The sequence below is a fragment of the Pleurodeles waltl genome, chromosome 6 (assembly GCF_031143425.1).
Source record: "Pleurodeles waltl isolate 20211129_DDA chromosome 6, aPleWal1.hap1.20221129, whole genome shotgun sequence".
In the NCBI taxonomy this organism is placed as follows: domain Eukaryota; kingdom Metazoa; phylum Chordata; class Amphibia; order Caudata; family Salamandridae; genus Pleurodeles; species Pleurodeles waltl.
This window is the reverse complement of record NC_090445.1, coordinates 582370878-582393438: the sequence shown is the minus strand read 5'-3', so window position 1 is coordinate 582393438 and position 22561 is coordinate 582370878. Positions and strand designations below refer to the sequence as shown.

General features: G+C 42.6%; 1 protein-coding gene across 1 annotated transcript in view; it reads left to right on the top strand.

The window, feature by feature from the left end:
- The window catches only part of ZNF76 (zinc finger protein 76), a 161310-nt gene that overhangs the window by 1750 nt on the left and 136999 nt on the right, over positions 1-22561 (top strand). The window contains exon 2 of the mRNA XM_069238803.1: positions 16834-16914. Coding sequence (XP_069094904.1) covers positions 16834-16914 — 81 coding nt within the window. The remainder of the gene's footprint in view (positions 1-16833; positions 16915-22561) is intronic.

Genomic DNA, 22561 nt, shown 5'->3' with positions numbered 1-22561 from the left:
ATGTGAGGTACCCACAACTTGTTAGTAGTCTCACAACACTAGAGTGTATGTCTGTGACTCTACATTTATCTCAGAAATGGGAGCCTGGACTACCAATCAAAGATAATAAAAGAGGAGGATGAAATCGAGATCAAATGGGAGATCCACGGCAAGTGATTCAAAGGGTTGTTGCTTAGCAAAATCAGACAAGATGGGTCCACCAAGACTATCGGAAGGTATTGGGTACCTGGGGACTTGTCTCTGCACACGGAAGAGAAATAGAAGAGGCACTGTCAAGTGGTTGAACAAGCAACACCCATCCACCTTGGCAAACTCTTCTGGTGCAATGGTCCGCTGTTCGTGCTTGTGAAGGGTGAGCAGGGGCTGGATTTGCTCTGCATTCAAAGAACAAAGTAAAATGTCAGGCTCTGTCTTCGGTGGGAACTTAGTGTTTACTTTTCTTTCTCTGACTTCAAAGTGGGAGGATTTATGCGACAATCTTGCTGGATACTAGGGTTCGGAAAGAGTTTTTTCTATCACATGACAAGATTTAAATAAACTTCAGAATATATCAGAATTAGGAGTTCAAATGAAGCACATTTTTATTAATTCTGAACTGTGCTGGAAACAAATACCTTTATACGATTAAAACAAATCATTGCATTAGGTGATGCAATTTTCACACATCATCGTCTGTGCACAGTGTAGTTTGATTTGAAAAACTGTATATCTGTGCAATGTAATGGTAATTTCAATAATAAAAAATGTGTTGTCTGTAATGGCAGTGTGTTACCACACCATGCATACTCCACTCTGCTCTGCACCACTCCACACCACTGCACCCTACTCTTTATCACTCCACTTTACGCCACTGCACTCTTCTCCATTCTGAACCACTTTACATTATGCCACTGCACTCTAAGCTACTTCACACTATGCCTCTCTACTCTGTACCACTCTACTCTATGCCAATGCACTTTACGCCTCTCTACACCACTGCGCTCTACTCCTCTGCATGCTATACCACTCCAGTCTGGCAACACCATTCTAGGTCTGCACAACTCCACTCTATGCCACTGTGCAACATTGCACTGTACACCATTGCACTCTATGTTAATACACTCTATGCTAGTGCAGTTTACTCTATAACACTCAACTCTATGCCCCTGCACTCTACATCAATACACTGTAAATCACTCTAATCTACTCTGCACTCTATGCCACGGCACTCTACACCACTTTACTCTATGCCATCACACTCTATGCCACTCCACTCTACCCTGCACCTCTCCACCCTAAGCCACTTCGCTCTACTGTGAAACAATCTACTTTATGCCGCTACACTCTGTGCCACTGCATTCTATGTCACTGCACTCCACCTCCCCACTCTATGCAACTGCACTCTACTCTGAAACAATCAATTCTACGCCACTGCAATCTATGCCACTCTGACCACTGCGCTCTAGTTCAATGCACTCTACACCACTTCACGCTGATACTCTACTATGCAACACTGCACTGGCCACCACTATATTCTACACCACTCTACTCTGTACTACTACATTCTCCACCAATACACTCTATGCCGCTCTACTCTGCCCCATGCCACTCTATGCCACTGCACTCTACACCAGTTCACTCTAAACAGCACTGTATGTCACTGCCCTTTACTCTTCACCACGGTACTATATGGCACTGTTCTCTGTACCACTCTACACCACTCTACTCTGTACTACTGCATTCTGTGCCACTGCACGCTATGCCACTGCACTGTGCATCACTGCACTTTACGCCACTGCACTCTAGGCACTATACTCTGCACTGCACCACTCTACAATACTCCACTTTGCACCACTCTATGCCACTGCACTCTATGCCACATGAGTCTACTCTGCACTCTGACACACTGCACCACTCTGCATTACTGCACTCTCTGCCACTCTATTGTATGCCACTCTACTCCACTGCACTCTGTGCTACTCTACCCCATGCCACTGCACTCTGCACCAATGCACTGTAAACAACTGTACGCCACTGCCCTCTACTCTGCACCACTGCTCTCTGTGCTACTCTACATCACTGCACTGACAGTCTACTCTGCAACATTGCACTCTCTGCCACTGTACTGTACACCAATCTACACTGTACTACTGCATTCTACGCTACTTCACTCTGTGCCACTGCACTCTGCTTCACTCCACTCGACTGCACTCTACAGCACTATACTCTACTCTGCACTGTACCACCCTGCACTACGCCACTGCACTCTCTGCCACGCAAGTCTACTCTGCACTCTATGCCACTGCACCACTCTACACTACTGCACTCTCTGCCACTCTATTGTATGCCACTCTACTCCACTGCACTCTGTCACTCTACTCTGTCCACGCCACTCACTGCACTCTACACAACTGCACTGTACCCCACTGCACTGTACTCTGCACCACTACGCCACTGCTCCTATACCACTCTACTCCACACTACTATGCCACTAACTTTTAGCCATGCTGAACAGCAGCCACTCTGGTGTATAACATGGCTAAAACACATTAGCAAAGCCAATAATTATTTCGTAGACAAGACCTATTGGCTTTTCAATGTTTGTTAGTACTATAAAGTGCAGATGTCCCTGAAAGAACTGTGAATGTGTAAGTCCTTATTTTAAACATGCATTCAACGCCTTGTCAGGGGTAGTAAGCACTATATAAATACAGTTACATCATAATATAGGCTGCTACAAAATGCGCAAATACATTTCGGTTAAATTAAAAAAAGTGCTTCTCAAATACAGATTTGAATAATATGCAGTTTTTACGTAGTACTAACATTTTTTATAACACTCCATTAAAACCACACACTCCACAGCTCACCTTGGAATACCCTTAAGGTACCTCTCTAAAAGAAAATGTCTTTGCCATCAGAAAGCTTCCAGTGACTCCTTTGGTGAAAGTCAATGCAGGTTTTCAAGCCCCTTTGCATTTGCAGATTGCCCACATTTGTATTCCTTTAGGGAAGGAGACCCCCTGGCAAGAAGGCCTTTTCTTATCTGTTGGCCCTTCCCTCAGAGCACAGGAGACCCCCTGCCTTTCAGTCCAGCTGCGGAAACTGACCTGCCTGTAATTTCGCCCTGCCTCCGTTGCCCCTTAGGTGAAAAGCCAAAATTACGGACAAATGCCGTCCGTTAAGCCTTTCATCACGGACAACGGACGGCAGGGCGAAATTACGGACAGTCCGTGAAATTTACGGACGGGTGGTCACCCTACCCAACAGTCAGTGCTTGAAATGGAAAAATAGAAGTGCAGGTACTCTGTACCAGAGTACCTGCTTATTTCTGAGAAGTGCTGGTACTCTCCAATTAAAAGTATACATTTTTCTTGAAAAGTGCAGGTACTCTACCTCTTAAAACAAAAAAGTGCCGGTACTCCGTACCGGACAGTACCACATGAAAACAGAATGGCAGAACGTAATGCAATGTAAACATGTATTTAGCCCCTAGAGGGGGCAGTGCATTACACATTTTCAAGCCTACCAGCTCTACTAGAATAATATTACAAACAAGGGCCTTAAAACTCAAACTTCTCCCAGCTGTAAAACAAAAGTTCCAGCCATGAGAGAGCTTAAAACGATACTGAATGGTGGGAGGGGTTATTATTTTAGGGTCCCCCTCACCAACCTGGTGTAGGGACCCAGAGATGACCTAGACACAGCTTGTCGTGCTGAACGTTTTGATGATGATCCCACTGTCCTCAGATCACCAAACGGTGAGCTACGGCCAAAAATGTTTAGTAAATGGAATGCCCCCCAAAGCATTATGAGGCAAGTTTCCGAGTGCAACAAATGTTGTAGTAATTTAACTGTAATGCTCGGAATAGCCCCTAGAGGTTGCCACAATAAAAATAGCACTTGGAAGAAACATGGTCATGCAACCGTATAGTCAGCCCCTAGAGGACATAACGCATGAAAAGAAAATGGTAGAAAGTAATGCAGTGTAAGCATATATTTATACCCCTGAGGGCGTAGTGCCTTACACATTTTCATGCCTAGCAGGGCTACTGCATTAATATTACAAACAAGGCCCATAAAAACACAAACTACTCCCAGCCGGATAACAAAAGTTACAACCATGAGCGTTCAAAAAGACACTGACTTGGGAGAAGTTACTATTTTGGGGGCCCTCCCCCAACCGTGAGTGGGGACCGAGAGATGGTCTAGACAGAAAGAACACGTCATGCGGAACGGTTTGGTGATGGTCCCATTGTCGTCAGATCACCACAGGCTGAGTTATGGGCCAAAATGTTATGTAAAAGAAATGCCCGCAAAGGATTATCGGGCGTGTTTCTGAGTGCATTGAATACTGTAGTATTGGCTCTCCCGCTGTGCCGGGAGAGCAGTGTTGAGGATTTCTGTGTGTTTTTCTGTTTAAAATGCTCCAGTTTGTATATTTTTCAACTGCTAAACTTGTAACTAAGTACTACTCATGTAAAGCACTCCTCAGATCGAGTTTGCGCTATATGAAACATCAAAATAAATTTTAAAAAAAGATTCCCCCGCCCCCTTGTAACCTTTGGGCGCAGGTGTTTCCTGTAGGCTAAGGGTGACCTAGGAGACGTGTTGTGTGGGCCGATGGACCGGTTGACTCTGTTGACGATGATCGCACCCTTGATCCAAATATAAACATCAGTAATCAGTGGTATAAGTTCAAATGGAGTCAGTAAAACCACGCACTGGGATCCATTTAGCCACAAATAACCACACCTTTGAGTATCAGATTTGAATATTTATTTCACTATATTAACAATGCTAAGATCACATAAATCAATCTCAAAACCACATGATAAAGATATAGAAACAATACTGGCTGACTAAAGCCAGTTGCTTTTTTTAGAGCATTAATAACTAGACTTTCATTAGCAACCGTATAGATCAATAGCAATAGTAATTGCGCAATGGAAATAACATACTTTGAAACAACAATTTGAATGAAGCCAGTTTGGTCATCAAACAGGTGAGTGGAGGAAACACCTAGCTAACTCCAGATTAGCATTAGCATGTTTTGCTGCGTGCAAAAGTTTTAGTAACATGAATTTGGAAAACATCTAGCTAGGGCTCTATCAAAAAACAGCAGTTGGTACCTAGAAACAAAAACAAAGTCAAACCGCAAACATTTCAGCATATACCTGTCCTTAAGGATCAGCAATCAGTATTAGTCTTTATCAGGGGGACATCAGCATCAGGACAGAAAGGAAAAGGAAGGGGCCAGTTCAGAATCGGGGTTCTAAGTTCTCTGAACCATCAAGTTAATGTCTAGGGAAAATCAGGAAAGCGCTACAAGCTTTAAGCATCAAGTGCTAAAATAAGCACCAGCATCATTGCATGGAGCATAAGAAATAGACTTGAATAGCAAAATAATACCAGTGTGTTGGTAGACAGGCTGGCAAGTGTCAAAGTGACAGACGAGTCTCGTGAAGAGTGTCAAAGTAATGAATCGGAATCTGCGCGCAAACTCCAAGAACAGAGCGGTAATGTTAAGGTTGTCCCATGTTGTCATTGGTCAGTGGCATCTTACGATAACATTTGTCCAGTAATATGAAATTTACAAATCTAAGATTTAACTAATCAGTCTTTCACATGTCGATGATTGGATGTTCTCCATTTGTGTAAATCAGTCGATACAATAAAAATCTATTTATAGATCCTTCAGGCCTCTGTCATTAGAACCATTGTTAGTTCCTGGAAACATTGCTTTCCCATACGCTTGTAAAGTATCCTCTGTAGCCACTTAACGTGTAAAGTTCACACATATTTCCTCAAGAGAAATAAGATTTTGTTAATACAGCTCTGGACAAGTTTCACATTAAACAAAGCAATGTTTATTGAGCAAGCATGAGATAATTTTTCTAACGTTGCATTTTCAGAAATATCGGCAGACATTCATTTCAGCATAGGCCCGCTAACTTGAGGCTTTTAGTTAGCATAAGTAAGTAAAAAATATTTAGTTATAAGTATGACAGATTACTGCATTTTGACGTGTGTGTATGTGTGTATATATATATATATATATATATATATATATATATATATATATATAAAAAAAACTCTTAAACATGTTAATAACATTATTAATCAACTTCGTACATAATAGTGGCCAATCAAGTAGGCACATTTTTGAGTTACACATTATTTTCTATGTTAATTCATTTTCTACATAAATCAAATGTGTAGATACACAAAATAATTATTTAGAGTACATTTAGCGCTCACACAGGCATCACAAAGAAACCGCAGTATGCCTAAAAAACAAGGAAGAAAAAACATACAGTCATGGAGCGCGGAGCAGAGAGGCAAAAGAGAAAAGTAGTGAGCCACACTAAGGTGTGTGGCCGATTGTACAATAACCCATTTAACAGGGTCAGTCTCCAAGGCGGGACAAATGTAAAGCGTTTACCTACGAAATCAATTTGAAAGAGAGGCCAAGCAACAAATGAAAGTGATGAGTGTGAGAACGGCGTGGGCAAAGTCCACAAAAATAGATTAACATGTCATGAGAGAGCGCATGCGCGCTGTCTAGGCTTGACCTAAAAATGGATAGTAACAAAAATATTTTGGGTCCCAAAAAGCATGTGGCCCGAGTAGTCCTTAGCATGGCAGAGGCTGCTTTGTGCATAGATGTGCTCATTATGAAATGGAAAATGGAGTCACTCAAAGTGAAGTTTGACAATGTTTGGAGTGGACTGATTCACCCACTACAGTGAACAGCTTGCAGCAGTGGAAGTATTATGTGAATGACAACAGGCCAATGGCTGAAATACTGGTTAAGATATATTTAGTATATTGTACATGTCTAATTTTGTTAAAATTAAAAGATCTTGGCTAACACCAGACCAAAACTTGATGAGACAGATATTCAATCCAAACTCTGCTGAGAAAAAAAAACATACAGGAGGCTAGATAATTCAGCATAATTGGAGTCTCTCTCTCTGGTGTAGAGGAATATGCTCACCAAGACATCCCAGATAGCAATGTGTGTGAACACTTTTCAAACATTTATGGAGTAAGGAAAAATTGGCAATTTAGACAAATTAAATTATTCTGGTGGGGGTGGGGGTATGATGAGACCTAGTATTGACCGGGGACATACACGCCAGTCCTAGGTAACTTTACACGCTCTCGTCACCTTACTGGGCAGTCACTGGGAGAGGGGGAATCAAGCCACATAATTGCCTGGCAACCTGTGTTGCCAAAATTAGGACAAACTGCGACTGTACGGGAATTTGTCACGGACAACAGACAGGAGTCTGAAATTACTGATTGACTGTGTAATTTACGGACTGGTGGTCACCCTAGACCTGGATTTTAGGGTGTGGATGTTTAAGATTTTGTATGGGGGATCACAGCCATCTTCAAAACCAGAGTCACAATTACTTGATCACTTGGATTAGGGGGGTGGGGGGGCTCCATTCACTGTTAAAAGCTGCATTTTGATACACAATAGCCTGGTATAGGATGTGTTACTTTGCGCTCCAGTTTCTGGAACAAACTGGGATTGTATCTTTTTAAACACACCAGAGATTAAAACTTGTTTTACAAGAAATCCATGTTCACTACCCCCACCCCACGTTTCAGTAGCCTGTTCATATCTTGTTTTCTAGCATACAGTGCATTTACCTTTCATGATAGGATATTAGTATATGGAGGGATGGCCGTGTGACCAGACTCTGTAACAGAAAGAATGCTGAATCTGTATTCCCTGATAATACATGCCAACTTTAAGTTTATATTTCTGCAGTTCCTTTTTTTTTTTTTTTTTGTGTGTGTTTTTGTTTTTAGTGGGGGAGCGACCCCTTAGGCAAATTTGCCCCTAGGGGGCAAATTATATTTAGGCCATTTCGGCAGATTGGCTTATTTTTATGAGGCCTTGGGGGCAGATCGGCCGATTTTTGTTAGGCCAATCTGCCCCCATGGGGGCAGAAACCACTTAGGCACCAGGGATTGGTGTGTGTGTGTGTGTATGCGTGTGTTTTCTTTAGGGTGGCAGCCCCTTGGGTAAGGGTCGCTCCCCATGGGGGCACATTACTGTTGGCCATATCTGCCCCCCATTGGCTATTTTTGGAAGGGGCAGAAAGCCCACCTGAGGCCAGGGAAGTTTTTTTTTTTTCTTTAAAAAATAAGAGGGTGGGGGTATGGCCATACCCGACCCCAAATAAATGGGGCCAAAGTTGTTCTGCCCACCAGTGGGCAGATGGTCAAATTACCACTGATCCACACACCGGTGGGGCAGAAAGTCTACTAGATGCCAGGGAATTAAAAAAAATAAAAAAATAATAATAATAATATTGGGGTGATGGCTACTAACCAGTATGGGCCTGGTTACGCCCCCACCTCAACTGAAGGGGGTAACAGTCTTTCAGCTCTCCCGCACTCTAAAACATCTTATCCCACAGCAAGCAAGAAGACATTTGATTATTTTGGGTTTTAGTTTTACATTTGGGCCATGAGAGCTTTGCTTACTCTCAAAATCGTCCCACTTGGAATGATGAGGGCTGCACTTCATGGACTTGCCATATAGAAAAATCCACAAGACCTAAACACATCTGAAAACTAAACATCTGGGTGGTGTGTTTCACATGCACCCGCACCATTTTTGTACCCACAATCCCCTGCAAACCTCCAACTTTGCTGGAAATCACACATTTTTCCATGTTTTTGTGACGGAACCTCCCGGAATCTGCAGGAATCCACAAAATTCCTACCACCCAGCATTGTCTCATCTATACTGATAAAAATTCTGCTGCACTTGTCAGCCTAAAAATGTTTTTTTGCAAACTGCCCTTTTGGATCCCCTTTGGTTCCCCCTCAATATCGACATGTTTTTGGCTCTTCCCTTTCACAAGCACTTGGCCCACCTACACAAATGAGGTATAATTTTTACCGGGAGACTGAGGGGAACATTGGGTGGTATGAAATGTGTCCCAGTGCGGTGATCCCACACAGAAATGTGGGAAAAATATGATCTATATATATATTTTTTTGTTGCTAAATTTTAGGTTTCCTGAGGATTCTGGGTAAGAAAACATTGAGGGACCCACGCACGTCACACCTCACTGGACTCCCTCGGGTGTCTTGTTTTCAGAAATGCCTGGGTTTGGTAGGTTTCCCTAGAAGGCTTCTGAGCCCAGGACCAAAAACGCAGGTGCCCCCGCAAAAACAGGTAGTTTTGCATTTGATAATTTTGATTTGTCCAGATAGTGTTTTGGGGCATTTCCTTTCGCGGGCAGTAGACTCACCCACAAAAGTGAGGTACCATTGTTATCGGGAGACTTGGGGGAATGCTGGGTGGAAGGAAATTTGTGGCTGCTCTCTGATTCCAGAACTTCCTGTCACCAAAATGATAGAAAAAGATGTTATTTCGGCCAAATTTTGAGGTTTGCAAAGGATTCTGGGTAACAGAACCTGGTCAGAGCCCCACAAGTCACCCCATCCTGGATTCCCCTAGGTGTCTAGTTTTCAAAGCTGCGCAGGTTTGCTAGGTTTTCCTAGGTGCCGGCTGAGCTAGAGGCCAAAATCCACAGCTAGGTGCTTTGCTAAAAACAGCTCTGTTTTCTTTGTGAAAATGTGATGTGTCCACGTTGTGTTTTGGGGCATTTCCTGTCGCGAGTGCTAGGCCTATCCCACGCAAGTGAGGTACCATTTTTATTGGGAGACATGGGGGAACACAGAATAGTGAAACAAGTGCTATTGCCCCTTATCTTTCTCTACATTTTTTCCTTCCAAATGTAAGACCGTGTGTAAAAAAGACGTCTATTTGAGAAACGCCCTGTAATTCACATGCTAGTATGGGCACCCCGGAATTCAGAGATGTGCAAATAACCTCTGCTTCTCAACACCTTATCTTGTGGCCATTTTGGAAATACAAAGGTTTTCTTGATACCTATTTTCACTTTTTATATTTCAGCAAATGAATTGCTGTATACCCGGTATAGAATAAAAACCCATTGCAAGGTGCAGCTCATTTATTGGCTCTGGGTACCTAGGCTTCTTGATGAACCTACAAGCCCTATATATCCCCGCAACCAGAAGAGTCCAGCTGACATAACAATATATTGCTTTCAAAAATCTGACATCGCAGGAAAAAGTTACAGAGCAAAACGTGGAGAAAACACTTGTAGGATCTACAAAAATGACCCCTTGCTGAATTCAGAATTTTGTCTACTTTCAGAAATGTTTAGCTTTCTGGGATCCAGCATTGGTTTCTCACCCATTTTGGTCACTAACTGGAAGGAGGCTGAAAGCACAAAAAATAGTAAAAATGGAGTATGTCCCAGTAAAATGTCAAAATTGTATTGAACAATGGGGTTTTCTAATTCAAGTCTGCCTGTTCCTGAAAGCTGGGAAGATGGTGATCTTGCCACCGCAAACCCTTTGTTGATGCCATTTTCAGGGGGAAAACCACGAGCCAGCTTCTGCAGCCCTTTTTCCCCATTAAAAAAAATAAATAAAAAATGTTCACTGTATTTTGACTAATTTCTTGGCCCCCTTCAGGGGAACCCACAAAGTCTGGGTACCGCTAGAATTCCTAGGATGTTGGAAAAAAAGGATGCAAATTTGGCGTGGGTAGCTTATGTGAACAAAAAGTTATGAGGGCCTAAGCGCGAACTGCCCCAAATAGACAAAAAAAGTCTCGGCACAGGAGGGGAAAAGGCCTGGCAGCGAAGGGGTCAAGATGGGTAGGCTTATTAATATGTTGGTGAAATACCAAGGAAGTCATAGTCTTAAAAAGTCATTGCATTTAGAGTGTGGGGTTATCTACCTAGAACTTCAAATCGCCAGGAACTATTTATTTTGAGAACTGGATCGAGAGACTTCCCGACTGAAGTGTACCATATGTTAGGGTGGCCAATACACTACTAGACAACCTATTGTGCTGTTTCTCAATTCAGTTTTAAGCAATGGAAGATCCACATTATCAGTTAAATTACATTGCAGCCGAGAAATCTTTAAACAATTATGTACAATAGCAGCTACACTGCCCCTTTTTTTTGTCTCAGTCTTATTTTTGTTTAAAAAAAAAGGTAAGTAATCTTGTGGGATTGCTTCAGTCAATCCAGGTCTGAATTCTGCCAACTGAGACTCACTAATCAGCATTGTCTGGTTTAGCACACTCAACATAGTCTCTAACTTCCTTTCTGTGTTTAGTTATGGAGCATGTAATCAAATATATTATCTTCTTTACACTCACTTTTAGCTCATCCCTATCGTACATTGGTTAAATGTTTAATTTCAGTTACAGATCATCTGGTGTCAGGTCCAATAAAATCACATTGCCGGCATATAGTAATTGAGAAATCTTGTTTCCTAGATATCACATCTACTTGTAGGTACATTTTAGCATACTTGGTAGTGGTAGAATGAAGGGAGTTGTTGGACGGATCTCCAACTCCTTTTAGCATTCGTTTTGTGTGCGCCTTTCCACTAAAGAACTGTACAAATAACCACAAAATAACATATCTTAAACAGCCCTAGCTTAACAACCAAAATCACTTAGCACTGAAATTCTAAGATACATTATTTACTCTATTGCGATGCTGGTTTTCTCTTACTCTGTTTCTTGGCCTCCCTCTCTGTCTTACAGCATTTCTCTAGATCTGTCTTTCCCTCCGGACCTTTTTTTTTTAGCCTTTCATAAATGCTATAGTGGCCTCCGCACAGTGACAAGATATACAGCAGTGGTTTCATTTGTAAAAGAAATAGAGAAGGAATATGTGATCTCCACTAAGTAGTCCTCCATTTCCTTTTATGACGTATCCTCCTTTCCCACAGTACATCAACCCCATGCCTTACATCGCTCGGTGGCTTCTTCTCCGCCCGTCATGCTTTTCTAAGTTTTTATTTCCTCATGGGAATTTCTTGCCCCCGTCCATCCTCATTTGATATTCCCCTCCACATTCTTCTCATTTCAGGCCTTCGCAATAAACTGACACTACAGAGGCTGCCTATCCCTGTGTCCTTACACTGCCTTCTCACATCAACCCTTTCACTCCCTTCTTCCTTCACCCTTCTTCTGTCACCCTTACCTTCATGTCCTCATCCTACCTCTTACCCCATTGAGCTTTCCTGCAATCTACAACCTGGCCTCCCAGAATTACTGCCATAACACATTACCTTTCTTCTTCACAAAATACAAGTACCCTGGATCCCTGCTGTTCTTTGTCTTTTGCTGTTTAAGTCTTCACGTTTTCCTTCCCTGGAAACACAGCTCTTTCGAGTGGATTGTCCTTGCAACACGCCTCACAGTCAGAAGTTGACCAACCTAACTGAAGGAGGTGCTGATTGCCAGATGGTCTAGTTGCCAGTTCAGAGCTGTACCGTTCCCGCTGGAGGCTCAGGGTCCATGGTGCACCCTGCTAGCAGGCGGCTTAGAGCTGCATAGCTCTTTTACTTGCCCTCTGAGCCCATGGTGCCCTCTGGCAAGAGTCAGTTTAGAGCTGCATAACTACCTTGCTGGATGCGCAGGGCCTAGGTGTTGTCTGCTAGCACTCAGCAGACTGCTGCATAACTGTCTGAATGTGCTCTCTGGGTTGGGGGTACCCACCACAGCAGTCAGTTCAGAGCTGAGTGCTCTCAGGCTTGGCACTTGGAGCAAGTGGTGCCAAATGCATACAAACTAGAATGTATTGAAGTGGCCAGGGGGCTACATTTTCTTGTGATAGATTCAACACTTTTTATCATTATATTTTCTAATGTGGATCAAATCCACAACCTATTTTTACGTGCTTTGTTTCTTCTCTGGCATTGTCATGTGTTGTCTCTGTTCAGGCTTAGCACTTTGTGGGGGATATCTTGCGTCTTAGTGCTTCTGACACTTTATCTTTTTTGTGTGTTAAAATAGACACGAAGATTATCTGTTGAATGCACTTTTACTCCGAGAATGCCTCTTGGTGCCTTTGACATGTAGCAAATATTATTACAAAACGGAATAGTTCAGATTTTGTTTGACCTCAGAAGATGGAACGGCTTTGTGGACCTGCCCTTATTTGAACCTGTGACAGTGGAGTCAGACACAGATCTCTGCGGTGGATGCATTGGTCCACTAAGCACCAGAACCAACTGTTGTTGGCTCTGTGTATTATACTATCAGTTTAATTGTTTTTGTGTAAATAAGTATTTTATTCAGTACCTGATGCAGCAAATGTCATTTTCTGGCTCTAAACAGCAGGCGTTCAGTAAGGAACCTATTGATAGCCTGTTTATCAATCTCAGAGGGATATTGGGCTATGGTGCCCATGTTGTTTTTTTCAGACTGTCTTGCGGTTATATACATCTACGTATTACTACATAGATGTATGCAGTCTGCACGCTTTAAAATGACTAGTAGAACTTGATGCTAAAATGCAACATTTCATGCCGTGCTAAGAACAACCACAAGGCACTATGAAAGTAAGCATAGCCATACCCCTCCTAACATCTGTTTTTACTTTCATAGATTTTTATTCAACCTTGAAAGGCAAAATCGTTCTCCAGTTGTTTATCATCTTACACTCTTGATGACAGACGGACAAGCTTTTATCGCACTTATATTTTTGTATATTTATATCTCATCCATGCTGTCCTATCTCTTAATGATTGTTTCTTTGCAAGGAGGTGGATCAGACCGAGCGAGGAGGGCTGGAAGGTGCACAGAAAGCAATGACCAATTAAATGCTGTAAGTGGCTTTCGGAGGGACAGCAGAACGTTAAAATGAGGCTGGTCTTCAGACCCACAGCCCCAGCCCTTCCCACAGCAGCTGATGCGTGTGGAGGGAAGGGACTGAGCATTAAGGATAAAGCCCTCCTTGTCCAATAGATATTACTCCCCTGGTCTCTTTTTGAGGGTGCATCTTGTCATCAATAGCTTGAATTGGCCCCATCGCCTGCTTTGCCTATGTGGTGCATTTAAGGTAGCCCTCTTCAACATGTTCATGTCTAGACTCCTCCCTTGGATAAAGATAATATGACCAGACTTACCACACCCTACCGTAACACACGATTTGCTTAAGTGTATGTTATTGAACTTTGACTACTGCTGACTTAACGAGTTAAATTTTCAGGGTAATTTGGGGCTAAACTCATAAATGGAACAGACATGAAATTCAGCGATGCCTGTCCTGGCCCCACTTTGAGCATTAAATATAAAGTGCTCACCAGTGTATACAGAACAAACAGTAGCAACAGTGCAAGCATCCCTCGCACACAACCTGTACAGCACAGAAGCAGCTTTCCAACCTTTTGTTTTTAATAAAAAGCAGATGCAGCCGGACAGCACCAGCATAAGCCTTCCCTCCAAAACGTAACTGAAATCCAGGCTTCCCTCCCACACACAGCAGGCATGGTACTGTTAGCAGCAATGTAAATGTATTCCGCCCAGATCACTGGTAGCACAGGCAAGCGAAACAGGGGGCAGACCACTGTGGTAACCTCAAGCTTAGCAGTATATACAGGCAAAGGAAGGGTACAGAGACCTACTACGATGCTCTTCAGCCCCCAGTGCTTGGACCCCTTCAGCCAGCCTTGTTTGCCACCAGGAGCATTAAAAACTCTTGACTGGTAGCTTTGATCATTCGCTGGCCTTAGTTATCCCTCACTCGGTCAGTGCTCTTACTTCCTTTAGTGGGCCTCTACTTTCTCACAGACACCTTTTAACCTGTCCTCCAATCGCCCACAGCTGGCACCTTGAGGACCAAAGACACCCAAAGCTGCTCCAGAGAGACCTATCTACCTCTCAGAATTCCTGCACTGATCTACGCAGGCCTTTAGCTGATTCTCACTATTTCTGATTGGGCCCTTATAGCCCCAATTCCCCCCCCCCCCCCCCAGAGAACCTGGAAAATCTCTTCTTCTTGTTCTTAACCTCATTATCCAGAACTCAAGAGTGCCTCCGCTAACCCTCAGAGGCTCTTTCTGTTGACAGTGTTTATGCTCCGAGCACTTTCTAGTCTTCAAACCTGCACTTTGTTCCCAGTGAGACCACTGTCCTTCTGCTGTGGTTTGTAGTGCCCTTTAGGCACTGATTCCCTACCACACGTATTCCACTTGCAGCCATTTACTTCACTAATTTGAAGCTCTTAGAGTACCATCTTTGCTTCAGGGCAAATGGCCATTATTTCCATGTTTGCAAAAAAGTAAAAATACCCCTGAGGTGCAAACTTTTATCATATAATACATTAATAAAATATTTTTACTTGTGTGTTTTTTTTATTCTACCAGATTTCATAGTCTTACAGTTTAGTGGCAATGTTTATGTACCACATACATGGAACTTCAACTAACCCGTTGGTTACTTCTTCAGATATTATTAAGTTAGCTGATAAGGTGTCTCTTTGTAGTCATTACAAAGATCTTGTGAAAGCTGCAGATGATAATTTCTGATCCTGGGGAATAATTAATTGTTATGCTTCTGCTACTAGCATATGCATGTAATACTATTTGGCAGAGGCTTGACTTCTTGCAAGTCTAAATATGTATTCAATCTTCAGACCTTGCTAAAAGAAAAAAAATACATTGGGTAGTGCAGTTATATTAAGTGTCAATCAGTTTGTATTGTTTATTATGTGAATGGTTTTATTTTAAATATACTTGCATGCCTGCATCTATTAAACAATATATATTGGTGAACCAGCATGCAATTTTCCATGTTGAAAATGATCATGGGAAACTTCATGTATGCCCTTTCTTTGTCTCTATAACGCTTAGTCAGGCTGTCCACATTCTCTGCTACTTGAAGGCATGATCTTCTTTTTTTTTTTTTTTTTTTTTCAGCCAAGGTAATGGATTTGGTGTGGTTTTGATAGTAATTCATAGTAGGTCCCCTTTCAACTACGTTTTTAGGGGGTGAGGATTTAATGAAATGATAGTACAATTGAAGTTGGTGGTGGGATGTGCTGGGTGATGTTGCAGATTTTAGTTCTTTGAGATGTAGCTTTACAGTAAGATTTGGTAAAGAACTAAAGTGATTCATTTGCTGTGTAGCGAGTTGGGGTATGAAGGTGGGATGTTCCTTTTTGAGTAACACGCAAGGGTAATTTATAGTGTTGTTAAGGCAGAGTCAAAATTATCTTTCTTGCGATAAATATGATTTTGTATTCTGTGAAGCTGTTGTAGTATTGAGATGTTGGGTTTCTTCCATTCACCAGGTGAATCAAGTTAACCATTTTGTGTTTTGTTTGAGAGCACTGGAACAAGGAGAGATCCTAAACTGCGTATTGTGTTTTTTTTTTTTTTATTGCTGGTGGATAATTTTTTGTCAGAGCATCTGTTCATAGAATTGCTCTGTTAAGCGATCAGATGATTTCTTCTGCAAAAGTACGGTGTGTAGTGCTGATACTTAAGAGCGAATGATTTAGAAAATGGTTTCATAAAGATTTCTAGATTAGCTTGTGGTTGTTTTGTGTGCTGTTTGCCTGGAAAATTGTGGAGTGTCATGGTGAAATAGAGCGGCTCAGTGGTTGGACTATGAAAAAGCCGTCAGATCCTGAGTGGTGTTTATTAATTTGCATTCTTCTGTATGCAAAAAGTTGGTAATGGGGAGTTAGGTCATAACCAGAAGTGTATCTAAGCTATTGAAATCTGTCATTTTTGTCACTGTACGCTTCAACATTTTAGAAAAATGGAGTGAAAAATAGTTATTCCCCTTTCTGTCAATTTTAACTTGACCTCTTATTGATGATTTGCTGTGTGGTTTTCTAAGGAGTTTTCCAGTGTGTCAGATTTCATTTTAAGTGACAGGGTGGGAAAATGTCTGTCTCTTGATGTTTTCATTTTACTGCCCATTCTGCTCCATCAACTTTAAGACTCATATGTAAATTTTGATTTATTTTGCAGGAGAGAAGTTATTTGAAGGACAGGCCATCGAGCTGGAGGATGGAAGCACTGCGTACATCCAGCATGTCGCCATGCCAAGTGGTAAGAGGAAGGCAACATGTCCTCCTTCTGAATATGGGGCTTTTGAGGCACACGGTTTATCAATGGGTGCAGCAACTGGGTCTTCTGTAGCATCACCTTCCAGTTAGATCTTGGGTGCTGGAATGCAGCGCACCGTGTACCCCCTTTTAGGTCACATCCTACCACATAGTGCAGCTGTCTAGTTTGCTAAAGACATCCTGAGGACATTCAGAAAGCCAACATAGGATGCATTCTGCCTGTTGCTTACCAGTGGCTTTGTGGTTTTTAACTCACAATTATTTGCTTTCCATTTGCTGGTTTTATTTGTTTTAGGCTGTCAAGCTTGAGTTTGTACCTTCCCTTGCCCAAACCTTATTTACAGTATCCTTCTGAGTGCTCCCTTTTTACAAACAGCCCTGTAAATCCTGCTCTTATCTCGTCACATTTGCTGTGCATTCAAAGACTGAGGTCAAACGTCGGGCACTGTATTCTGAGTGCACTTGTTTACTTTTATTTCTCCGACTTCAAAGTGAGAGGATTTATGTGACAATCCTGCTGGATACTGGGGGTAGAAAAGACCTCTGTGGGGGCGGGGTTCCCAGAGCCTGCGCCAAAACGCCTGATCCCAAAGTTGAAAATGGGTTGTGCAAAAGGGTGCACAGCTTTCACCAAGGCCGGATTATGCTAGTTTAAAGCTGCGCCATAACCCCAGAAGCTACATCCACAATAGGTTTGTGATAAGAATAACTTAAAAGTAGAATCTGAAGGCCAATCAGCTGCAGTCATTATGTCTTCCAGTCTAGAACCTGAATTAAAGGCTTTAGAAGCCATAGCTTCTCTAACAGAATGAGCTCCAAAAACAGAGATATCAATTCCTGCCTCATGCAATAGCCATCTGACCCATCTAGCTAATGTTGCTGAAGACACAGGTCCAAATGGTTTCTGCATAGAAATTAACAATTGCCCAGAATGGTCTACCCCATCCCCCGTCTCCCTCTGACCACACCTGGCTCCCCAGCCCCATCTGCTGGCATCCGACTCTATGACCACCTCCGGAACAGCGGCAAAAATTGCTCCGCCGTTCCAAGCATCCATGTGAGCTAACCACCATTGGAGCTCTGTCCTGGCTTCCTGAGGTAAAATGATCAGTTCCAAATAAGCAAGCCCCTTTCGAAGATGCATAATCTTCAGCCTCTGAAGGGCCCGATAATGAAGAGGGCCTGGAAAAATGGCTTGAATGGACGATGCTAGGAGGCCCACCAAACGGGCAAGAACCCTCAAGGAAATTGAAGGAGCAGACAATGCTCTCTTCAACTCCTTCTTGATCGCCAGTCTCCTGGTCAAAGGGAGTTTCAATTGAGACGAGATGGAATCTATCTTGAAACCTAGAAACTCTATCTTCTGAGAAGGATCTAACTGGGACTTTTCCGCATTTATAATGAAGCCCAAATCCTGAAGCAACTGAATCGTCCAGGAGAGATGGAGAAGAACAAGACGTTTCTCCTGCGCCATGATGAGAATGTCGTCAAGATACACTATGAGGCACACTCCCTTCTCCCTGAGAAAAATTGTACTGATGAACCTTCTGGGATGAGGGGAAGAAGGAACAATGGCTCCTTTTAAAAGAAGAGCTTCTATTTCCTGATCTATGAAACTGCTGTCTAGTTGGGAAAAACTGAGAGGATGAGGGGTGAAAGCTTGCTTAGGAGTTGAGTAAAACTCCAGGTGATAACCTGTCACCGTCTCCAAAACCCATGCATCTTGTGTGATTAATGCCCAATTGTGCACAAATAAACTCACTCTGCCCCCCAACAAAACTTCCTTGAAAGAAAGAAGCATTACCTGATTGAGAGGAAACGTGGCTGTACTATCCTCTGTGAGGTCCTCTCTGGTTGCGGCCTCTAAAACCTCTGCCTCTTGAGGGATAGTGGAGTTGGAGTTGTTTCGGAAGTTGGAGTTACCCCTGCCTCTGTGATAGGGACGTGAGGTCTGTGAATAGATGCGGCCTCACGCTCGACCCCCCCAAAGCGTCCGGCCCTGTGAAAAAGGCCACTATTGAAAACCTTCTTCATAGAGGTTTGGGCCTTATCCAAAGCTGAAAAGGTAGCTACATTCTTGGCACTTCGTGAGGGGACCAGGAATGTCAAGCAATTTGTCCTGACATCCCCTCCAGGCCGTATAAATACCTTTTTTAGGGTCCTTGGTGTACTTTTAAAGAAAAGTAACCATATGGGGATCTAGCTCAGGGGTTTCCGCTACCTTACCAGCTACGGCAGGGCCAGGGCATTCAGAACGCAAAGTACTGCAAATGTCTTTTTTAAAGCTCTTCCTAAGCCTAGATTACAAATACAAAGCCACTTCTTGACAAGGGGTCCGTTCCATCGATCTGGGGTGTATCAAAGCCTCAGGATCAAAAAGTAAATTCTTACTAGACTGAGAGCTCAACGGATCCTCAGTATGACGCGTTTTGCGTTTGCCTTGCGTTTTGTCAGGGGACGATTTATCATCAGAATCAGAAGAATTGGAATCATCAGAGGTGTTCTGATTAGTCCGAGAGGACTGGGTATCTTTGTGGGTTCTTAAAGTTTCATATTTATGATCATTCAAGATCTCATTGATTGATCTAGAGGGTCGTACAAAGATGACTGGCCAGGCCCATTTACATTGACCTCTGTGGGGGCGGGATTCCCCTAGCCTGCGCCAAAACGCTTGATCCTAAAGTTGGAAATGGGTTGTGCAAAGCTTTCACCAAGGCCTTATTTACAGAATCTTGCACGTGGAAGTCAAGAGCTTCCACCAGGTGTTCTTTTATGTGCTGATCATACTGACCAGCCTCATAAACCCCATACTGATCATCATCCTGATAATGTGCCATATTTGTTTCTGTTTGCAGAATTTGTTGAGGTCCCAAGGCACTGTAGTAAGCAGGAAGGGGGGAAAACACCCAGGTGCTGAAAAAAGAGGGATAAGTTCTCGCAGCTGGTATATTTTTAAATGTGAGAATATTATTGAGGAGGTGGCACCGAAAACCCCCCTAGAGCAGCGCTCTAACGTTTATTTCAGCCCCTTTGGGTGGCATGCAAGCTCGAATCCTCTGAGCTCTGTTATGAAAGATGCGCTCGCACTAAACTTGAAAGCAAGTTCATGCGTATGCGCGAAATTGAAAACAGAAAGAGGACTGCGCTGCAGACAGCGCGGCCACCCCAGCACTCCTCACCAGCATAATGACGAGCGGCGAAAGAAAACGCCAATAAGCAAAAAAGTGAAATAAAATAAATCAAATAAAATAACTCCGGAACGCCGCGAGCACGCACGTCCGAGACCGGCAATAGGGCGCCTGGAGGCAAATAAGCCATGCCACAGAAATCCCAAATAATGCATCATGAAACACCATCAAGAAACATGAAAGGACTTAGCTCTGCGTGTTGAGCAGCAAAGAAAGAGGAAGGACTATTGTGTGAAAGACATTTGTATCAGATCGTGGGCCCTGATTGGGGGTCATAGCAAAGCTATTTTAATATTGTAGTTCTGTTTTTCTATTGGCTGCTGTGTTTTGACAGTAAAGAGTGAGATACCATAATCCGAAGCCTCTGGTCCTGACATAGAATCACAAAGTTGCTCCTTTCTCCCTCCATCCAAAAGTAATCCACACTAATACCAGGAAAATGTAATACCATGGGACAGCTGAAAACCTGACTGTACTGGATTCAGCAGCTGGTGAGTTTCTAAGTGATCCCACAGGATGGGGTTGACATGTTTTTCCATAATTTTAATGGGGTATGGCAGTAGTGAGATTGGGCGGTTCTGTACAGTCAGCTACAGGCTTCCACATCAGAGGCACTACCATAGCTTTCTTCCACTCGTCATGGACCAATACCTGTGGCAAGTGATGAATTACAAATAGATTTTTGTGCCTCCACTTGTGAGGAGGCTGCCTTTTGCCAAATTCAAGTAGGTAAATGGCCTAGTGGAGAGCCCGATGCTTTTTAAGAATATATCCTGTTAACAAGGTTTTTAGTGTAAGTCCTTGAATCTAAGTGGATTAAATATATAGGAAATAGGCCACAATTACCTCGATAATTGCATTTTGAAAAAGAGCACTGTAGGTTTCTCCACATGAAGAAGGAATTTTGCAGTTCCTTTCAAAGGAATTCAAAAGATATAATAAAAATGGTGATGGCCTATCAATAAAATTCTTGTAAAAGTTTACTGATATGGAATCTGGACCTGAGGCTTTACCCCAATGGGAAATCGTTAACTGCTCATTCTAACTCCTATTTTGTTATGGATGTCTCCAAGCTAAGACATTGCGTAGGTGTGACTAGATAGCGTCAGATTCTTGGAAATAATTTTAAATATGGGATTTCAACCTGGTATAAATGCATATAATAATTCAGGATGGTAGAGTTTATGTTGCCTTTCTCTTGAACTATTTTGCCATGTATGTCCCTCACAGCTAATCTGCAAGTGTTAATAGTTTGCTTCCTTATTCTCAGGGCGAACATTCTTCCCATGTTTTCATTACTCTCAAAATGCTTTAATCTGTTATATTGGGTTCTATGAACAGCCTTGTCCCATAGTTGTTTCTTTTTAAGCATCTTAGTAGTGACTAGATTGTTATATATATTTCAGGGATGACCATTGCACTTAGCTTTGCGAGATAAAGTGTATATTTAGTTTCTAGTCTTTGCAAGGAAGTTCTCAAACTTTATGTCTAATATCACTGTTGCTAGAAATGGTACATGTGCACTGATAGCCATCATGCAATCATGTAGTAAATGGAGGAGAGCAGTATTCATGTTATCAGTTATATATTCTTCCAAAACTTCAGATATATAGGCCTGACAAGTCAAATCACTGAGAAGATTCCTATTAAAGTCCACTGTGAGACACTAGGGGGTTTATTTGTCCATTTCTTTAAGATGTTAAGCGTAAGTGGATTAGGATTGGAAACTATGTATGAATACATCTCACAGTTTGTGTAGGAGGGTTAGACTTTTGGTTATCAAAAACACATCTGTTTTAGAAAATGTTTTAAGAATGGGAAAAAGTATATCCCGGTTGTGCAGATCTGTGGAATCTCCAGACATCCACGATTCAGAGAGAGAAAATCATATGTAGCATAATGGCCATAGAATGCCACATACAATGGCCAGTATTGGATTTAGTTGAGTCTGCTGTAGGGTCAATGGAGAGATTAATATCTCTTTATTTCAGCCACCTGAGTAATTTGTACAATAATTGCTGGATCGTTGCAGAGTTGCCCATAATGGTTATAAATATGGAATCTCTAAAGATCTGTACGACCAGAGGAATTACTTGTAAATCTATACAGTTGCCATGCATTTTTAACCAAAGTATACAAAAAGCGATGGATATAATACTTGAATTCATCTCAGCCACTGGTAATCACTCTGCCTGCGTCCCAATCCATTGTTGTTTCGCACACCATGCCACCTCCGTTTGGACCCAGCCATAGGAAAATCCGTCTGGACCTGCTCCAGTGGAATCCGGGTATGCCCAGACGTGGGTCCCATGCTCACAGTTTCACTGGAATGAAGCTGTAAGTGGCTGATGAGCCCTACTGGGGAAAACCAGACCTGGGTTGCTTGTTTTCCGGTTCAGAAAGGACCTGGTCTGGATGAATCTTACCTTGTTTGCCTCATTT